Consider the following 16,998-nt stretch of genomic DNA (forward strand, 5'->3'; position numbering starts at 1 on the left):
AGCTGTAGAGAGAAAAGGGTGGCAGGTGTAAGAGAAAAAAAAAAGGACGAAGAGTCCAGGAAGCCAGACAGAATAGCTCTGGCAAACACTGCCCTGGAGAAGGTGTCTAGCTTGTAGTGTTTTGTGAAGGTATGAACAGATGACCAGCTAGCTGCTTCCAAAATGCACCTAGTATTGACTTCCTTGTAGAATACATCTGATGAAGTCACTGCTCAACTGGAGTGTGCTTTTGCCCATGTAGGTAAAGTCTTTCCATGGTCAGAGTAGCAGGAGGAAAAAGTCTTTGAAATCCACAATGCAACAGATTGTTTGAAAACTGGTTGTTATCATACCTCCCAACCGTACCAAATAACTCATTTTTTACCAAGTTTTGGGGTCCAATAATGACACGATTCCCAAGTGGCACCCCTTCATTTCTGACTTTTTTGCTGCTTTTTAAATTTTTTTTAGTTTGCGCTGACGTCATCATGTGCGAGATGACATCAGCTCCATCGGGGCTACCGGCCAGTCGGAATTGAGCTCAAGGGCTCACATCACGTATTTCCGGCTGGCTTTTTGAATGGATGTGTGTGCGGGAAGTCTAGATGCGAGCAACAGTGTTCACTACTTCATCTGGGAATCGGATCTGTGAGGGACAGCGTTTGTTACTTTGTCTGGGATCTGCCTGCACAGAAAGAATTGAGCAGAGGGAATGGTTCTCTTACGGATCTGCCTGCACAGAAAGATAGCATTCATTCTCGTTTGGGATCACGAACAGAAAGGATTGAAGTAAGGGGTGTGTGTATGTATGTGTGTGTGTGTGTGTGTGTGTGTGTGTGTGTGTGTGTGTGTGTGTGTTCTCAGAAAAAAAATGTTTTCCATCCGGTAATGAAACAATTAGGGAAGTTATGACATGCTGTCAAAAAATGGCTATACTGTTAGGGTTGTGAAGAGTTAGCACAATCAAATCCAGCTTAGTGACAGAAGTTTTATTGCAAGGATGATTTTCAGTATATAATTCGAGATAGAAATAGTATCACACAGCACTTTAAATTTATTTGTGTAATTATGAGGTGATTTCCTGTTATGAGATATAAAAGGAAGTAATGGAGTAAATTAATTGTTTCTGTGGAAGGTCACAAAATAAATTGGTGACTGAAAGCGCTAAAACTTGTGTGGATTATTTCTCCAAGCTGTTTGGGATATCGTTACCTCTACATTTTGGTTTTCTGTTTTAAAGTTGTTCGTGGTGTATTTTTACGTTTGTTGACTGAGGTTCCGGATCACCATATGGCAGCGGAGGGTCTTTCACAGGACGAGTTATTGAATTTATCGGTGTATTCAACAGGAGAAGACATTGAATCTAAAAGAAGAGACAAGAGTGTTTCAAACTTGGATATACAAAAAATTGTAGCCGGAGCTGTCAGGGAATGCCTGGCAGAATTGAACATTCAAAAAACATTCAATTCAGACATGGCTGGTAAGTCACATGACAGAGTTGGGCGTGGAGACGTGAACTCTGTCAAAGAAAACGAAAGAGGTAGCGTTCTGGATAATGGCGATTCCATTTTTGAAATAAATAAAGGAAATGAGAGTAGAGGGCATATGGCAGAACCTTGTTGTAGTAACATCGAAGGAAGTTCAACCCTGGTATCTAATGGTTGTGACGTTTGGAAATACGTATCTAGAGATAACGCAAACCCTTTCGCAGATGTCAAAAATATTACAGTTTCCTTTAAAGTAAGTAGTGACAATATGGACTATATAAATTGTCGTAAAAGTATTTTTGATATGGAAAAGGCTGTCATACAGCATGTAACTTTACTTTTAGAAGTGCAATATCTAGAAGAGTGTGTGAGACGTCAGGTTGTTCCACAGGGCTTGCGCACAGCAAAATTTCCTAATTGCGTAATGCCCGGAGATAAACTATGTTTAGACTTAATTAAACTTTACAATGACACAGGAGTAAAAATGATGACAATACTAATAGAACATTACAAAGCTGAGTTAAATAAATTAAAGGAGGTAATAAAGACTTTAGATCAAAGAATTAAAGGGCACACCTCCTTTAAAAAGTTCACGGCTTTATACAATGGTGTTGAAGCTAAAGCAGAAAGACACAGAGCGACCATAGTGTCAAGAAAACAGCACAAATTGAAAAGGGATCTCTTAGCTTACAACACCAACAGAGCATATATCATCAAAGAAGAGGGGGACAATGAGAATCCCAATACTATAACTCATAACAACAATGAGTTAAATGATAAAAGAACAACAACAAGGTCTGAACAAGTTTTATCTTTGGACTTGTCTAAATCAACATCTAAGGATGATAATGATAATGTTCAAAGTTTGGAGACAAACAATAATGTAGAACAAACAGCGACTACAAATAAAGTGAGCAACAATGACAGCATCACTTATGCTGAAGTTGCCAGTACATCGTCCAATATTTCAGGGGCCCCTTTTCGAGTGAACAACAACTCAGACAAAAGAACTACAAGGTGGTACAATGCCACACAGAAAAAGCACAAAATGAAGGGAAAGAACAAGAAAAGGTGGTAGAACCAACAGAAGTTGATAGTTATGAAGTGGACATTTTGAATGTGTCAAAAATACTTTTGTCTGATGATGAAAAAAGTGTTTTAAAGAAAGGTTTTTCATTTATTCCATCGAATAAATTCAACATGGGAAGACTGTTAATAGACTTCAGACTATATTTAAGAAAGCTGAATTTAAATTATATCATGCATGATATAGTCAGTGTTAACAGTGGGGGAACACCAAATGTCACAAAGCCCAGTACCTATAACCCACCTTTGCTTAATACCTTACAGGTTTTTCAAAATTGTTGTGAAAAAGAATTTAGAAAAATAAAACACAACATTTATGATAACAACTTGTCAGATTTAGAGACAAAAGCTTTACGCTCTCTAAGTAATGATAGAAGTATTAGAATAATGAAAGCCGACAAAGGTGGGAAAATAGTGATTATGAACACTGAGGAATATATAAAAAATATGGAAGACTCTTCGACAGATGAGAACACATATAAAAACATAGGTAAGGAAACAGTAAAGGCAAAATACAACACAATAAATAGTTTCCTGTTTGACATGTTAAGTCAAGGAGAAATAGACTTTAAAACTTATGAATATATGTTGGTAGAAGAACCTAAAATGCCTAACCTATTTGGAATTCCAAAAATTCAAGACAACACAGAAAACATCCCTTTTAGACCTATTATATCAGCTAGGATGTCAAAAACAGAAAACATATCCATTTGGTTAGACAAGACATTAAATCCAATAGTTCAGAAGTCCAAACATTATTTGAGGGATTCCTGGCATCTATTGGAAATTTTAAGGAACTTTTCGATTGAAAGTGAGGATTTAAATTTTGGTACATTAGACGTCAGGAGTCTTTACACTTCCATAGATCAGCAAGTAGGAATAGAATATATGAGAGAGTATTTGTGCAAAAATTCTACTCTCACAACCACAAAAATAAACACTTGTTGTGCTCTTATGGAAATTATATTAGAAAATAATTTTTTCACATTTAACAAAAAAATGTATCAGCAGACCTCAGGAGTAGCTATGGGTGCAAGAGTAGCTCCTGCGTTTGCGAATATTGTAATGGCAAACTGGGAGCAAAAATATCTAGAAACGCACTTAAACTATTCAAAAGTCAGATTATACTATAGGTTTATAGATGACCTGATTTTCTTATGGTCAGGAGATTATTTAGAATTTGCAGAATTAGTCGAGGATCTTAACAATACTACCTCCTTTTTGCACTTCAAACTTGGTGAGTTTGGCAAGACAATTAACTTTTTGGACATTAATATGAAGATTGATGAGGAGAATAGAAAATTCTAGAGCCAAATTTATAGAAAACCTTATTTTGCAAATCAATACTTGCACAATGACAGCTTGCACCCTGTCCATATGAAGAAGGGGGTCATCAAAGGACAGTATATAAGATTGAGTAGGTTAACATCAGATGATGACATTTTTTTAAAAGAAGGAAGAATTTTGAATAAGTTATTTCAAAAAAGAGGTTATAACAACAAGTGGATTAATGAAATAGAGAAAGAAGTTCAGAATTTGAGGAATAATGTGGCAAGACCAATACTACAGTCTACAGAAGTCATGGTGCAGGCTGGAAATTTGTTTGAAAATGGTAGTACACTGGAGAATAATGATAATTACCGAATAGCTTTTCCCATTCCTATAGTGGACGAATTATGGAAGATAAAAAACATAATCACACAAAATTGGAACATTATAGTGGGGAACAAAGATTTAGCTGACAGCTTAGGTTTAAGTCCTAAATTTACTTACAAAAAGGTTTCCAACATCAAGAGTATGTTGGAATTCCATGGAGAAATGAAAAAGCCATCTAGGGCATGCACAATTAAAAAAGGAACTTACAGTTGTAACAACTGCAAACAGTGTAGATTTATTTCTAACACATCGTTTATTACAATAGGCCTATTTAATGAAACATTTTGGGCTAAGAATTATTTCAATTGTAACAGCGAACTATTAGTTTATGTAGCGAGATGTGTGACATGCAGACAATACTATATTGGTAAAACCAAAAGAAATTTAAAAAGACGTGTATATGAACATAATTTGGCTATAAAGAAGAAAGACAAATGTAATGCTTTGTTTAGACATTCTATCATTTGCGAGGAATTCAAAAAGTTTGAATTCTTTGTTTTAGATAGTGTAGAAAATATTAGTTTCAATGGTGATTTAAATAACATCTTAGAATGCAAGGAAGCATATTGGCAGCTTCATTTAGGAACTGACAAATTCCCTGGATTGAATGACACAATAAATTTAAAATGTTTTTTAAAGTATAGATAAAACTTTTTTACTGTGATATTACACAACATAATACAGTATTATTTGTAATGTACAGATATAAGTTTTATAAAAAAATGTTTTTATACAAAGAACTTTTATTGCAAGGATGATTTTCAGTATATAATTCGAGATAGAAATAGTATCACACAGCACTTTAAATTTATTTGTGTAATTATGAGGTAATTTCCTGTTATGAGATATAAAAGGAAGTAATGGAGTAAATTAATTGTTTCTGAGGAAGGTCACAAAATAAATTGGTGACTGAAAGCGCTAAAACTTGTGTGGATTATTTCTCCAAGCTGTTTGGGATATCGTTACCTCTACATTTTGGTTTTCTGTTTTAAAGTTGTTCGAAGTTGTGTTGTGTTTCTTGTCTTTCACTTATTGCATCTTCTGATACATGTAGCACAAACGAAAGAATAAGCAATAACGGAAAATAACTTCATGGGGTGAGAATGATGAAGATGAAAATACTTTAGAAGTTTTCAGTAGTTTCACACAAAACAACAATCGCGTTTTATACTGCTTCATGAACATATACATAAAGACTTCATAAAATGAGTAGAAGGGAATTGCCAAAAGTATTACCTCCTTTTAGGCTAGAAGATCATTCCAGGGATTTAGAAAGAACCCAAACTCGTATGGTAATAGCCACAGTGGCCAAATGCATTGTGTTTGCAGAGGCATATCCCTCATTCATTCTTACAAACATATCCACACATTTACTGACATACCCCTTATCTTTCACTTAGTCACACAATGACCCTGATGTATCTTTTATTTTTTTCACAGTCCTGTAAACCATGCCAGACATTAGAGCTTCATGTTTCTTAGTGTAAAATATTAATGCAGAGGGTTAATCCTATGCCTTGAGAAGTTGATTAATGTGTCATCAGTGCAATGTTCAACCCCCCCACCTCACCCTTTAACTCTAACTTTTTTCTGAGAGTTAAGGTTATATATTAAAAGTGTTTCTGGTATGGTGTAAAAGACTAGCACTCTGCAAAGGAGCACATAATACATAAAAATTCCAGTGGTGCCCCAATTTAATACACCTGGTGGCTAGAGGTACTCAGGCTCAAGCCCTGTACCTTGGGTACAGGGTAAAAAGAGCCTAAAGTCTGTAGCCACCACCACTTGTGAATTTATGTCTCGTTTTTGATCTGTTTCTCTTTCAGGATTTTTGTGGCAATTAATGAAGGATTGAATTTGCTAATGACAGGAATTTGAATTTCACACCATGTTCTTCAGAAAATAAATGGTAACACAAAAACCTTTTATTCAAGCAATTTTCTAAGTTTATAAGATAAATTTGTCCTATTTTGATGCTGTATTCCCCCGTTATTGGCTTTGTACAGGTTTTTTGTGCTAAGAGGTTGACAGCTATGGTGAGAAGTGTAAAATGAATTCTGTATTCCCCCATTATTGGCTTTGTCCAGGTTTTTTGTGCTAAGAGGTTGAGAGCTATGGTGACAACTGTGAGAACTGAATTCTGTATTCCCCCATTATTGGCTTTGTCCAGGTTTTTTGTGCTAAGAGGTTGACAGAACTATGGTGACAAGTGAGAACTGAATTTACTAAATGATAGTAATTTAAGTTTCAGTCTTCCTATCTTTCAGGAAACTGCTGATTTGGCAATAGTGGTATGTTTTTCTGACTGTAGTGCACAGGGTCCTGAGATCAAGACTTGGAAGTGAAATGCATCATAGCAACATAACATTTTATTATAGCAACTTTCCAAAATGTTTGTCGCCCCCACCCAAAAAAAAAAAGAAATTGAAAATAAGTGCAAGAAGCTGTGCAACATGCCTATGGCTTACACTACTGTCATTCCATTTTAGACATAGATATAGATATATATTGTGTGGGTGTGAAAGTAGACTTTTATGATAGAAATGTTCTGAATTGGGCAGTTTTGTCATTATTGGTTCATGCATTTTGTTTCATTGCCTACTGGAGAAATGTTCAAACAATAAATTTAAAATGCGCTCTGTCTAACAAGTGTGCTGTACAAGGAATATAATTTAATAAAGTCAGGAAGGTGTATCAAAGAACATATATATATTTCTTGTTTTGTGTGCAAGGGGCCAATGATTTGAAAACTGTCCAAGGTAATCTTTATCCACCACTGGCCATGCATTTTCTTTGGATGTGGTGTGGGTTTCAATGCTGTTTCAATTAATGTGAGTTTCAAGGGCAGATGCCAAGACTATTTTCAGAGGTTCATAGATAGGTACTAGGCTATTGGCCCTAGAGCCTATATAAGCCTAGCCAAAGGTACCTGGCTTTCGCCACCCAAGAAAATTATTTTCCTGTGCCACTGTTGAGTAGAGCCACAGAAGTGATCCCCGGGGTGAATTTCCTATCTCCCATCCAATCATCAAGATTTTTCTTGAAGAGTGCTAATGAGGAGCTTTGTTTGATATAGATAGGTAGTTTGTTCCAGAGTATGGGAAGTCTCTGGGACAGTAATTTATCTCATTGTGAGACAGTATTGCTTTGTTTAGCAGATTTCTATTAGTGTTTGTGAATTGTGTTATAAAATGTAAAAATAAAATCCAAATAATCATTGTAGAAGTAAAGCAGTATACACACATTAGTGTTTATGGTAAATGGGGCAAAATAAACAGGTAATGGGACATTGGAATGGCTGCGGGGCCTCTGGTGCCATATTTTGGTTGTCTGTTCTTTAGTTTGCATTTGAAAGTTGGTACCCCACAATTCCAGTGGAGTGGGTGTGGTTACATAATTATGTATGCAAATTTGATGTTAATCAGCGTACAGATTTGTACCTATTTTTCATGGGCCTTGTCCAGATTTTTGATGTTTCCAGGGTGAGAAGTATGGTTGTCATAACCTGGAATCCATAAATAAGTCGAACAGCTGATCTGTTTTTCTGATATCCTTAGTTTTGTCCTGGTAAAACCTCAACTGTCTAAGGAGTGTAATATTCCATTTCTCCTATTTGGGGGTTGGGGAAAAAGGTAGGCAAACTGATTGCTTGGTCAAGGGTAAGCTCACTAACCACTTTTGGCATGAAAAATGGGTTGGCTCTGAGGCTCACCCTATTTTTGTGGAAGATGAGGAAGGGTGAAATAGCCTTGACAGCATGCAGTTCTGAGACCCTGCTGGCTGAAGTCAACCCTGGATGTAATAAGTCACATAAGTACTGGAGTACTGTAGGGGTGTCTGATAGAAGGATTAGAGTTTGCACTTAAGGCAACAAATAGAAAATCTCTTCCACTTGGCTGTGTAAGATTTCCTGGTGTTAGGTTTCCTTGCTTCTTGTAGGACTCTAACAACCTCTTTAGAAAAGGTGCTTCTTGTAGGGATTAGAATCTTATCATCCAGAGGGATACACTGATTGAGGTCAGTTTGCGATGAAGGAGCTGCCCTTTCTGTTCCATGATTAGAACTGGTTTTGCAGGGATTCTCCAGTAATTTGACTTTGATAGTGAAACAGGAGTGGGAACCACTGCTGTCTTGGCCAGGAAGATTGTAGAGGTAGGAATTTTGGAGATTCCTTCCGGAACTTGAGAAGGCATCTCGGGAACAGAGGTAGAAAGAGGCATGCATAAAGAACAAGCATGAAGGAACGCGTGTAAGCAATGGCGACGAGGTTGGTGTTAACAATGGATTGGGTACAGCTGATAGAGGGAGTCTTGATGGATTTCCACACATTACTGTTGGTGGAGAGACTGGAAATAGAGTTTCTGAAGGTTCATGAAATGTACGAAATGGGATTAATTTTTCGGACTGTGGGACTAATGCTAGAGATCACACAGGTACTGTTCAACAGCTGAGAGACATTCTCAATGTTAAATACGACTTTGGAAAGAAGAAATTTAAACAAAGTCTTAGTAGAACATATGTTCAAATGTTAGATGATTTGGATTTTTCTTTGTATAAATACAAAATGCTTGAAATGGATAATGCATATTTGAAGCATTGTTTAGAATTAAAAGTTGTACCTAAGGGGCTCAGAGTTTGCAAATACCCGAATAATGTAGTGGAAGGTACTGCCTTTCATCAGCAGCTGATTACTGCTTTTGATAATTGTGGCTTTGAGATAATGAGGGCTATTATATTAAACAATGAATGTGAAAAAGAAAAAAGGTTTAACCAAGTTGAACATCTTAACAAGGACATAACTCACGGTTTGCTTTTTACTGTAGAGGAGCACAAGAACAAATATCACAAGTTGCTCAAGGATATAGAAAGTAAAATGCTTAGATGTGCAAAACAGGAAATTAGGAAAAATAGAAAGAGATGTGAATGAGTATAAAAACAAAACACATTACCCCAAGCCTAGATTGTTGGGGAAGAGGGTTGGAACATATAGTGTTAGTGAAAATGAAATACCTGTTTTTGATGACAATGATGGAGAAGCTTTAGAATTTCCACCACTTAGAAGGTCTGACAGGTTGATGTACAAAGAACCTATAGATTACAGTTCAAAAAACTACCAAATGAGAGAATGGGGGCCCCGAGGAAGGAAACAAATGAGGTGGAAGAATTAAATGAATGTGTATAAAATGATGGGCATAAACGGACATTTAATGATTTTAACATTTTTAATTATTCTAACACCACTGTGACTAAAACTTTTTTTTATTTATTTTCAAAAGGCTTTGGATTCATACCCAAACAGAGAACCAACATTTTTAAACTTTTAATAGATATCAAGTTGTTTATTAGAAAGAAAAACTTAGAAATATTTTTTAATGGCTGCAAAAAAACTGTTGGAGAGGATAAATTAGTTCGTAAGAGTACGTTCAACCCACCCCTATACCCACAATTAAAGAATTTTGAGTTAGTTTTAGAAAATGAATTAAGGAAGTCATTAAGGTTTCTTGTGATTAAACTGTTCGTGTCACAGTTCCTGGATTTGGGTGCTTTCTTTTTGGTTATTAGTGAACATTTGGCACCTGACTTTCTTCTGGTTATTCGTTTCTTTTTTGAATGGAATCACAGGTTTCTGTGGCTATGGACAGTAACAGCAAGTGTAGTGAGATCGGAGAGCTTCGGAAGCTCATAGGCCAACTGACTCAGTTGGTAGGGCTGCTTACGCCAGTAAGCCAATCAATGGTCACGCTTTTGTCGACGCTTTCTGTACCAGGGAACCATGAAGCAACAGGGCGTTCTGCTTTGCATGAAGGAATGCGTGTAAGCAATGGCGACGAGGTTGGTGTTAACAATGGATTGGATACAGCTGATAGAGGGAGTCTTGATGGATTCCCACACATTACTGTTGGTGGAGAGACTGGAAATCGAGTTTCTGAAGGTTCATGAAATGTACGAAATGGGATTAATTTTTCGGACTGTGGGACTAATGCTAGAGATCACACAGGTACTGTTCAACAGCTGAGAGACATTCTCAATGTTAAATACGACTTTGGAAAGAAGAAATTTAAACAAAGTCTTAGTAGAACATATGTTCAAATGTTAGATGATTTGGATTTTTCTTTGTATAAATACAAAATGCTTGAAATGGATAACGCATATTTGAAGCATTGTTTAGAATTAAAAGTTGTACCTAAGGGGCTCAGAGTTTGCAAATACCCGAATAATGTAGTGGAAGGTACTGCCTTTCATCAGCAGCTGATATCCGAGGCTTTGAGATAATGAAGGCTATTATATTAAACAATGAATGTGAAAAAGAAAAAAGGTTTAACCAAGTTGAACATCTTAACAAGGATATAACTCACGATTTGCTTTTTACTGTAGAGGAGCACAAGAACAAATATCACAAGTTGCTCAAGGATATAGAAAGTAAATGCTTAGATGTGCAAAACAGGAAATTAGGAAAAATAGAAAGAGATGTGAATGAGTATAAAAACAAAACACATTACCCCAAGCCTAGATTGTTGGGGAAGAGGGTTGGAACTTATAGTGTTAGTGAAAATGAAATACCTGTTTTTGATGACAATGATAGAGAAGCTTTAGAATTTCCACCACTTAGAAGGTCTGAGAGGTTGATGTACAAAGAACCTATAGATTACAGTTCAAAAAACTACCAAATGAGAGAATGGGGGCCCCGAGGAAGGAAACAAATGAGGTGGAAGAATTAAATGAATGTGTACAAAATTATAGGCATAAATGGACAATTAATGATTTTAACATTTTTAATTATTCTAACACCACTGTGACTAAAACTTTTTTTGATTTATTTTCAAAAGGCTTCGGATTCATACCCAAACAGAGAACCAACATTTTTAAACTTTTAATAGATATCAAGTTGTTTATTAGAAAGAAAAACTTGGAAATATTTTTTAATGGCTGCAAAAAAACTGTTGGAGAGGATAAATTAAGGAAGTCATTAAGGTTTCTTGTGATTAAACTGTTCGTGTCACAGTTCCTGGATTTGGGTGCTTTCTTTTTGGTTATTAGTGAACATTTGGCACCTGCCTTTCTTCTGGTTGTTGCATGCATAAAGAAACTTCCTCGTCCACTGGAAGAAGGCATATGTGCTCCAGGCTCATGAGAAGATGATTGGTATACCATGGGTTCTACCACCTCAGCAGGTATGTCCATTTCTGAGATTACGGAAGGAGAATCCTCTCTAGGTCTTTTTTTTTTCTTAGGTGGGAGGCCAATGTTCAGAGTTTCCAATATGGTGTAGTGGGCCAAGTGTTTTAGACACTGGGTCTTCCGGAAGGTATTAAGTGTGGATAGCCTAGACCATAGGGTTTTTAGCCTAGACCATGGGGTTTTAGGAATAAATTACTTAAATGACTGACAGATGGAGCAGAACTTATAGGCGTGTTCGAGGCCTAGACAGAACGCATACTTAATCTACAAGTATTTTTACAGAATTTGTCTACCACACTCACACTTACTCCCCCTAGCCAGCATCTAATAACAATTAGTAAAACAGTCAAAAGTTTAGAAAGGAATGATCCTTGACAAGGCAATTACCTAATCTGACAAGAGAAGCTACAGTACCGATCAACCAAATGATCAAAGTTTGTTGGGCACACAGACCTGCATTTCATCTGGCAGCGCGATAGTCTGAGGATTTCGTATATATGTCCGACAGTATACCCAAATGTCAATGAGCTGAGATCATCATCTGGATGTATGTCCTAGGAAGGCAAAGCTTTGGGACTCTGTCAGACATCTGTGAGCTACAACTTAAGATTACTGCAACAGTGACTCAATCAGGACATCAGACTTTGTACTGAACAGCTTGCACACTGCTGACAGAAACTTCTTTAATGAAAAAGACTTTTATTTCTGCAAGATTACTTCACTAAGGGTGCATTTTAAGATTGTCATACCAGAATACCTCAACAGAGTACGGGCATTAAAGTGGCAAGAGAAATTAACTGTTTACTGTGCTGTAAATGAACTGCCCATTTTATTTTACCTGCTGTTTGGTTTCATCCTGGCAAAGTTAATCTGTTGTATGTTGCAGTAAATAAAATTCCCTATTTTGTGAGACTATTTTGTGAGAGACATGGTGTATCAGCTCCATGAAAACTGTGTGTGTGTGTGTGTGTGTGTGTGTGTGTGTGTGTGTGTGTGTGTGTGTGTGTGTGTGTGTCTGTGTATACATATATATGCACACATACATATGTATACATACAAATGTACACCAATATACACATATGAATGTGTCTAGAAAGTCCACATGAAAAAGTAGGACGTTAACTCCATAGCATGCCCAGTGAATAATCACCCACACATATCACACTGTGAAAACAAAAGGTCATTAGTCTTGATGTACCTCCTGTTCATTCAGATGCAGCCAGGATATCACAACCATGCTGCTCCAAGAAAGCTGAAGGCAGGCAGACCCAAGAGAAAAAAGAAAACACAAAATGTATGCTTCTGAAATAAATGAGATGCAGCTCTAATATCTGCACTACAAACACTATGCATTTACTTTCATGTACAGGAAACCCCTTAAAGCAGAAGCAATAGCTATGCTGCAGTTGTGACAGGTAATAATATAATAAACTTCCACACAGATCAGCAAACTCTGGCCTTTACAGTGATACACCAACATTCCCACAGTGATCACACAAATACAGAAAGTGCTCTCTTAGAAGGAAGAAATATTTGCATGTCATTCAAAAAATAATTGATCAGGTAGCTAGTAGTAGAAAACGGAATGCAATGCTGTGCATCTTTGCTCCTGAAGAACCAACCTCTGCATCACATCACAGTGGTGCAAACCAACAATGAAAGGAACAAAACAAGAAGGATCACTTCCAAATACGGAGAAATTACAGTGACAATACGTACAAGATGGAGACATTCTGGAGGATAGGCACCCAGTTGCTGCCATCTTGTCCTTAGAACAAGAAGGGTAACCTCTCTAGACTACTTCAATAAAGGCTAGATGTTTGACTGAGCCTAACAGAAAGAAGATGAAGAAATTATAAAACGCACCTTTAGAATGGACTAAACCATTTAATTTGCCCTGGAACTCAAGCAAACTGCATGGAATCTTTGCCTGTCTATGGTAAAAGGAAACAGGGAATGAAAAAGACTAAGTCTACAGCTCATACTTATACCAAGGCCGTCGTGACTAAATGATGCTGGGATAACAAAGAAGCATTAGCCTGTGTGCACTAGCAGTGTCTGAACCTACTCAATAGACTGACTCCACAGTGAGAAAATGACAACCTGGAAAGGAGAAGCTCTGTGTCAAACTCATTCACTTTAAGGGGAAATAAAGATTTGTTTTCACAGGGCATTGAGAGTGAGACATTAAAAATGGTGAAGTCTGCTAAAAGATGTCGGACGAGCATTATGAAAGGAACAGATGCAGCTACAGCATTTCTGGTTTGTGTGTGTGTGTGGGGGGGGGGTGTAATTAGACTGACATAATAAATTAGGCTAATTAAAAATAAATTCTTCTATCACAAATAAATGATGTTTTGAATTTGAATGAGTCATCTTGTAAACAAAGTGTAGATAATCACATGATAAGCTGCAGGTATAACCGTAATTTAGCACTTGTATAACTTAAGCTGTCTCACAGTGATAAGCATGCAACTATCACATCTCAGTATTAGCCTCCTCTCAAAAATCTTAACTCTTTAAATTAAACCTTCTAAGAGGTCCAGTTCAAAACACAATATTAAGTGATGATGGGCAGCTTTGACTGATACCACAGTTATTTTACAATTTAATAAATTTACCTGAAATTGTTGCAACCTAGGACCACTCCTACAATGTTCTTGCCAATGTCATGTACATCCCCTTTGACTGTGGCCAATACAATGGTGCCCTGATAAGGATCCTAAAAAAAAAAAAAAAAAAAAAAAAATTATATGTGACTTCTGCAACAGGTATGCTGTTTTTATATGTTACACTAGAGAAGTACTAAGACCTTCTAAGCAACAAAGTGTGTCCCTCCACAAAAAAGCAAATCACAGGTCACCTGCACACTAAAACTTGGCATGAGTTAACTAGCCTCTATTTAAAAATGATGATATGGTCACATTTTTTTTTTGTTTACTTCCCTCTGCAGTTGACCATGAACTGCCACCAGTTCCTCTCCTCGTTCGCCGGGTCTATTGGAGCTGCTTTATCTTCCCCTGGGCTCAACCTGACCCATATCCATGACTAGAGAAGAGACTGAAGACACTAGGACAGAGTCACATTACTGACAGGGGAAAACAGTAATTGCTAGAATTATGAACCTAGTCAACAATTATGTCTTAGCACTTCAATATAACATGTACATTATCATTTTAAATATGTTTTAATGAGTTTTAGTAAATACAGTATCATTTACCATTTTATCTACAGACATGTCTTACTATCTCACATATAATTTATCTGCCAAATGAATTTCTCTTTCCACTCTCCTCCTTCTCTCACTCCTGCTCTGTTTAGGCTATCATTTTCTCCCAATCCCTTAACATGCTCTCCATGTCTTTCCCTCAATATATTTCCTATATTATCTTACTATCCTTTATTCTTCCCATTTATGAGTTAACAATAACACACTCCCTTCCTTTCTGCTGATTACTCATTGCCATACATACTATGCTCTCCTCACCTTCCTTGCGCTTTCTTCTGTCCCCTCTCTGTGTAAACTAATACCCTTCTTAACGTCTTCTTCACCAACTTGTCTACCCTCACATAGTCGTCAATGTTTCCTACTACGTTTCCTTTTTTAATCTTAGCTTCCATTTTCCTCATCCTCACACACACTATATCCCATAGTATTCCACAGCATAGTACCTGAAATTTAGTAGTTCTGTCCCCTCTCTGTGTAAACTAATACCCTTCTTAACGTCTTCTTCACCAACTTGTCTACCCTCACATAGTCGTCAATGTTTCCCACTACATTTCCTTTTTTAATCTTAGCCTCCATTTTCCTCATCCTCACACACACTATATCCCATAGCATTCCACAGCATAGTACCTGAAATTTAGTAGTTTCATTTCTTTTTACCCAGAAACTTTCTACATACCTCTACTCCTGTTCTAGTTTTTTTTTTCTGTGCCATACAGTTTTGTCTGCATGTTTGCTTGCTTATTTTTTGACTAACTGACTGATCTCCTGTCCACATACATTTTTTTGTATCTCACACTGTTGGTCTTTGTTAACTGGGATACAGCACCAATCCACATGGAACTTTTTCAGTCTTAGCCTCGAAGCACTGCCCAGTTATGCAGCTTGTTCAAAGTCACACTGTAGGCAAATGGAGGCCGAGGAAATCAGCCCTGGACTAAAAGGTGAAGCTTAATTGCCCTTAGCCCTAATCCTCTGTTCTGCTTCCCTCATCTATAATTCGCAAGGTTGTGCTGGATGTAGAAAGCAAACAAAACAGAAAATCTGAAAGCTGTATTTTAATGACTATGTTATAAAACCTGCTTACAGAGGACTAATGCTGTCTTATGTTTACCAGACAGTTTTAATATTAATTGGAGTACATTGCAGCTAATTAAGTGCAAAAGCATTGCAATGGATCTGGGACACAAGGGAGACTGCAACCCAGACAACTGTGTTTGATTTGTGTTCCTAGAACTGGAAGAGCCAGGCAGGGAAGGAGGAGAGAAAAGTGAAGGAGCAAAGAGCCAACTCACCTGTTCCATGGGTTGACAGGGATACACACACATTCTAAGGCACAAGGGATGCTGCTATCTCCATGGGAGGCCAAATAACTTTTGTGGTACAACTTAATGTGGTGCCTGCACTTCATTTTAACATATAACCTTAAAATTTCCCATTAACACTTCTAACCAGGGTGGTAACTACAGCTGCAATGGTGTTAGCTGTCAAGGACATGGTTAGCAGGTGCCAATGGTGGTGGTGGTGGTGGGGTTCATAAATAAATGTCAATATTCCATCTGTGGTCACGGGTGAAGCAACAGAGCACTCAGCCTATTGAGATTAACTGTAGCAAACTGTTATATTAGTTGCATTCAGCCTTTTAACAGTTTCAAAACAGAACTTTTTTTGGTCTTCATCTGCAAAAAGAAATATCTTTTTTCTTTTTTTTGTTGGTCTTCAACCTTTTTTGTCTTCAATTATGACAAACCATAGAAGCCTTCTCTCTCTCTCTCTCTCTGTTTGCACCTTTAAGACTTTGTTTTTGCTCCTTAACTTTAGCGAAGGGACACCAATTTAGGCATTTGCACAGGATGCCTGAAGACCTGGCTATGGTCCTGTTACCAACTGTCAAGTTTAACGCTTCAAAGTGTTAATCTAGATAAGGTTAACAATCTTTTAGCATTTGTGCTGTGCTTCATTGGTTATTGCTGAATGAAAGTTTCCACTATACATGGTGTCTGAAAGAAAAGCATCTACCTTGAAAAAATGCATTTCCCGAGCACAAATAAATCAGTCCAGAAATAGGCACTTGTAAACTGGTTATCACAACTCGAGTGCCCAAAATTCACTACTGCATACCTGTTGCATAACAATGATAAATGACTGCATTTGCAGTTTAAATACTTAGTATATCTGAAATCTGCATTCATACTAAATATAAAAGGTTCTGCATTTTTAATTCATAATGTACATTTAATATAGCCCCTTCTTTGTGAAACACTGACACATGCACTGAATATGAATAATACTTACAGCTTACTGAACACATTCATTCAATAATGGTAATCCCTAGAGCTTATAATTTGATTACAGTATTACAAAACTGCAGCAATCAAAATTCAC

General features: G+C 37.0%; 1 protein-coding gene across 2 annotated transcripts in view; it reads right to left on the minus strand.

The window, feature by feature from the left end:
- MTR (5-methyltetrahydrofolate-homocysteine methyltransferase) overlaps window positions 1-16,998 on the minus strand; it is a 1,755,520-nt gene that overhangs the window by 487,188 nt on the left and 1,251,334 nt on the right. For both annotated transcript variants that reach the window (XM_044059073.1, XM_044059064.1), the window contains exon 22: window positions 14,009-14,109. In XM_044059073.1, coding sequence (XP_043915008.1) covers window positions 14,009-14,109 — 101 coding nt within the window. The remainder of the gene's footprint in view (window positions 1-14,008; window positions 14,110-16,998) is intronic.

The sequence above is a fragment of the Protopterus annectens genome, chromosome 1.part2 (assembly GCF_019279795.1).
Source record: "Protopterus annectens isolate FY-2018-M chromosome 1.part2, PAN1.0, whole genome shotgun sequence".
Taxonomy (NCBI): domain Eukaryota; kingdom Metazoa; phylum Chordata; order Ceratodontiformes; family Protopteridae; genus Protopterus; species Protopterus annectens.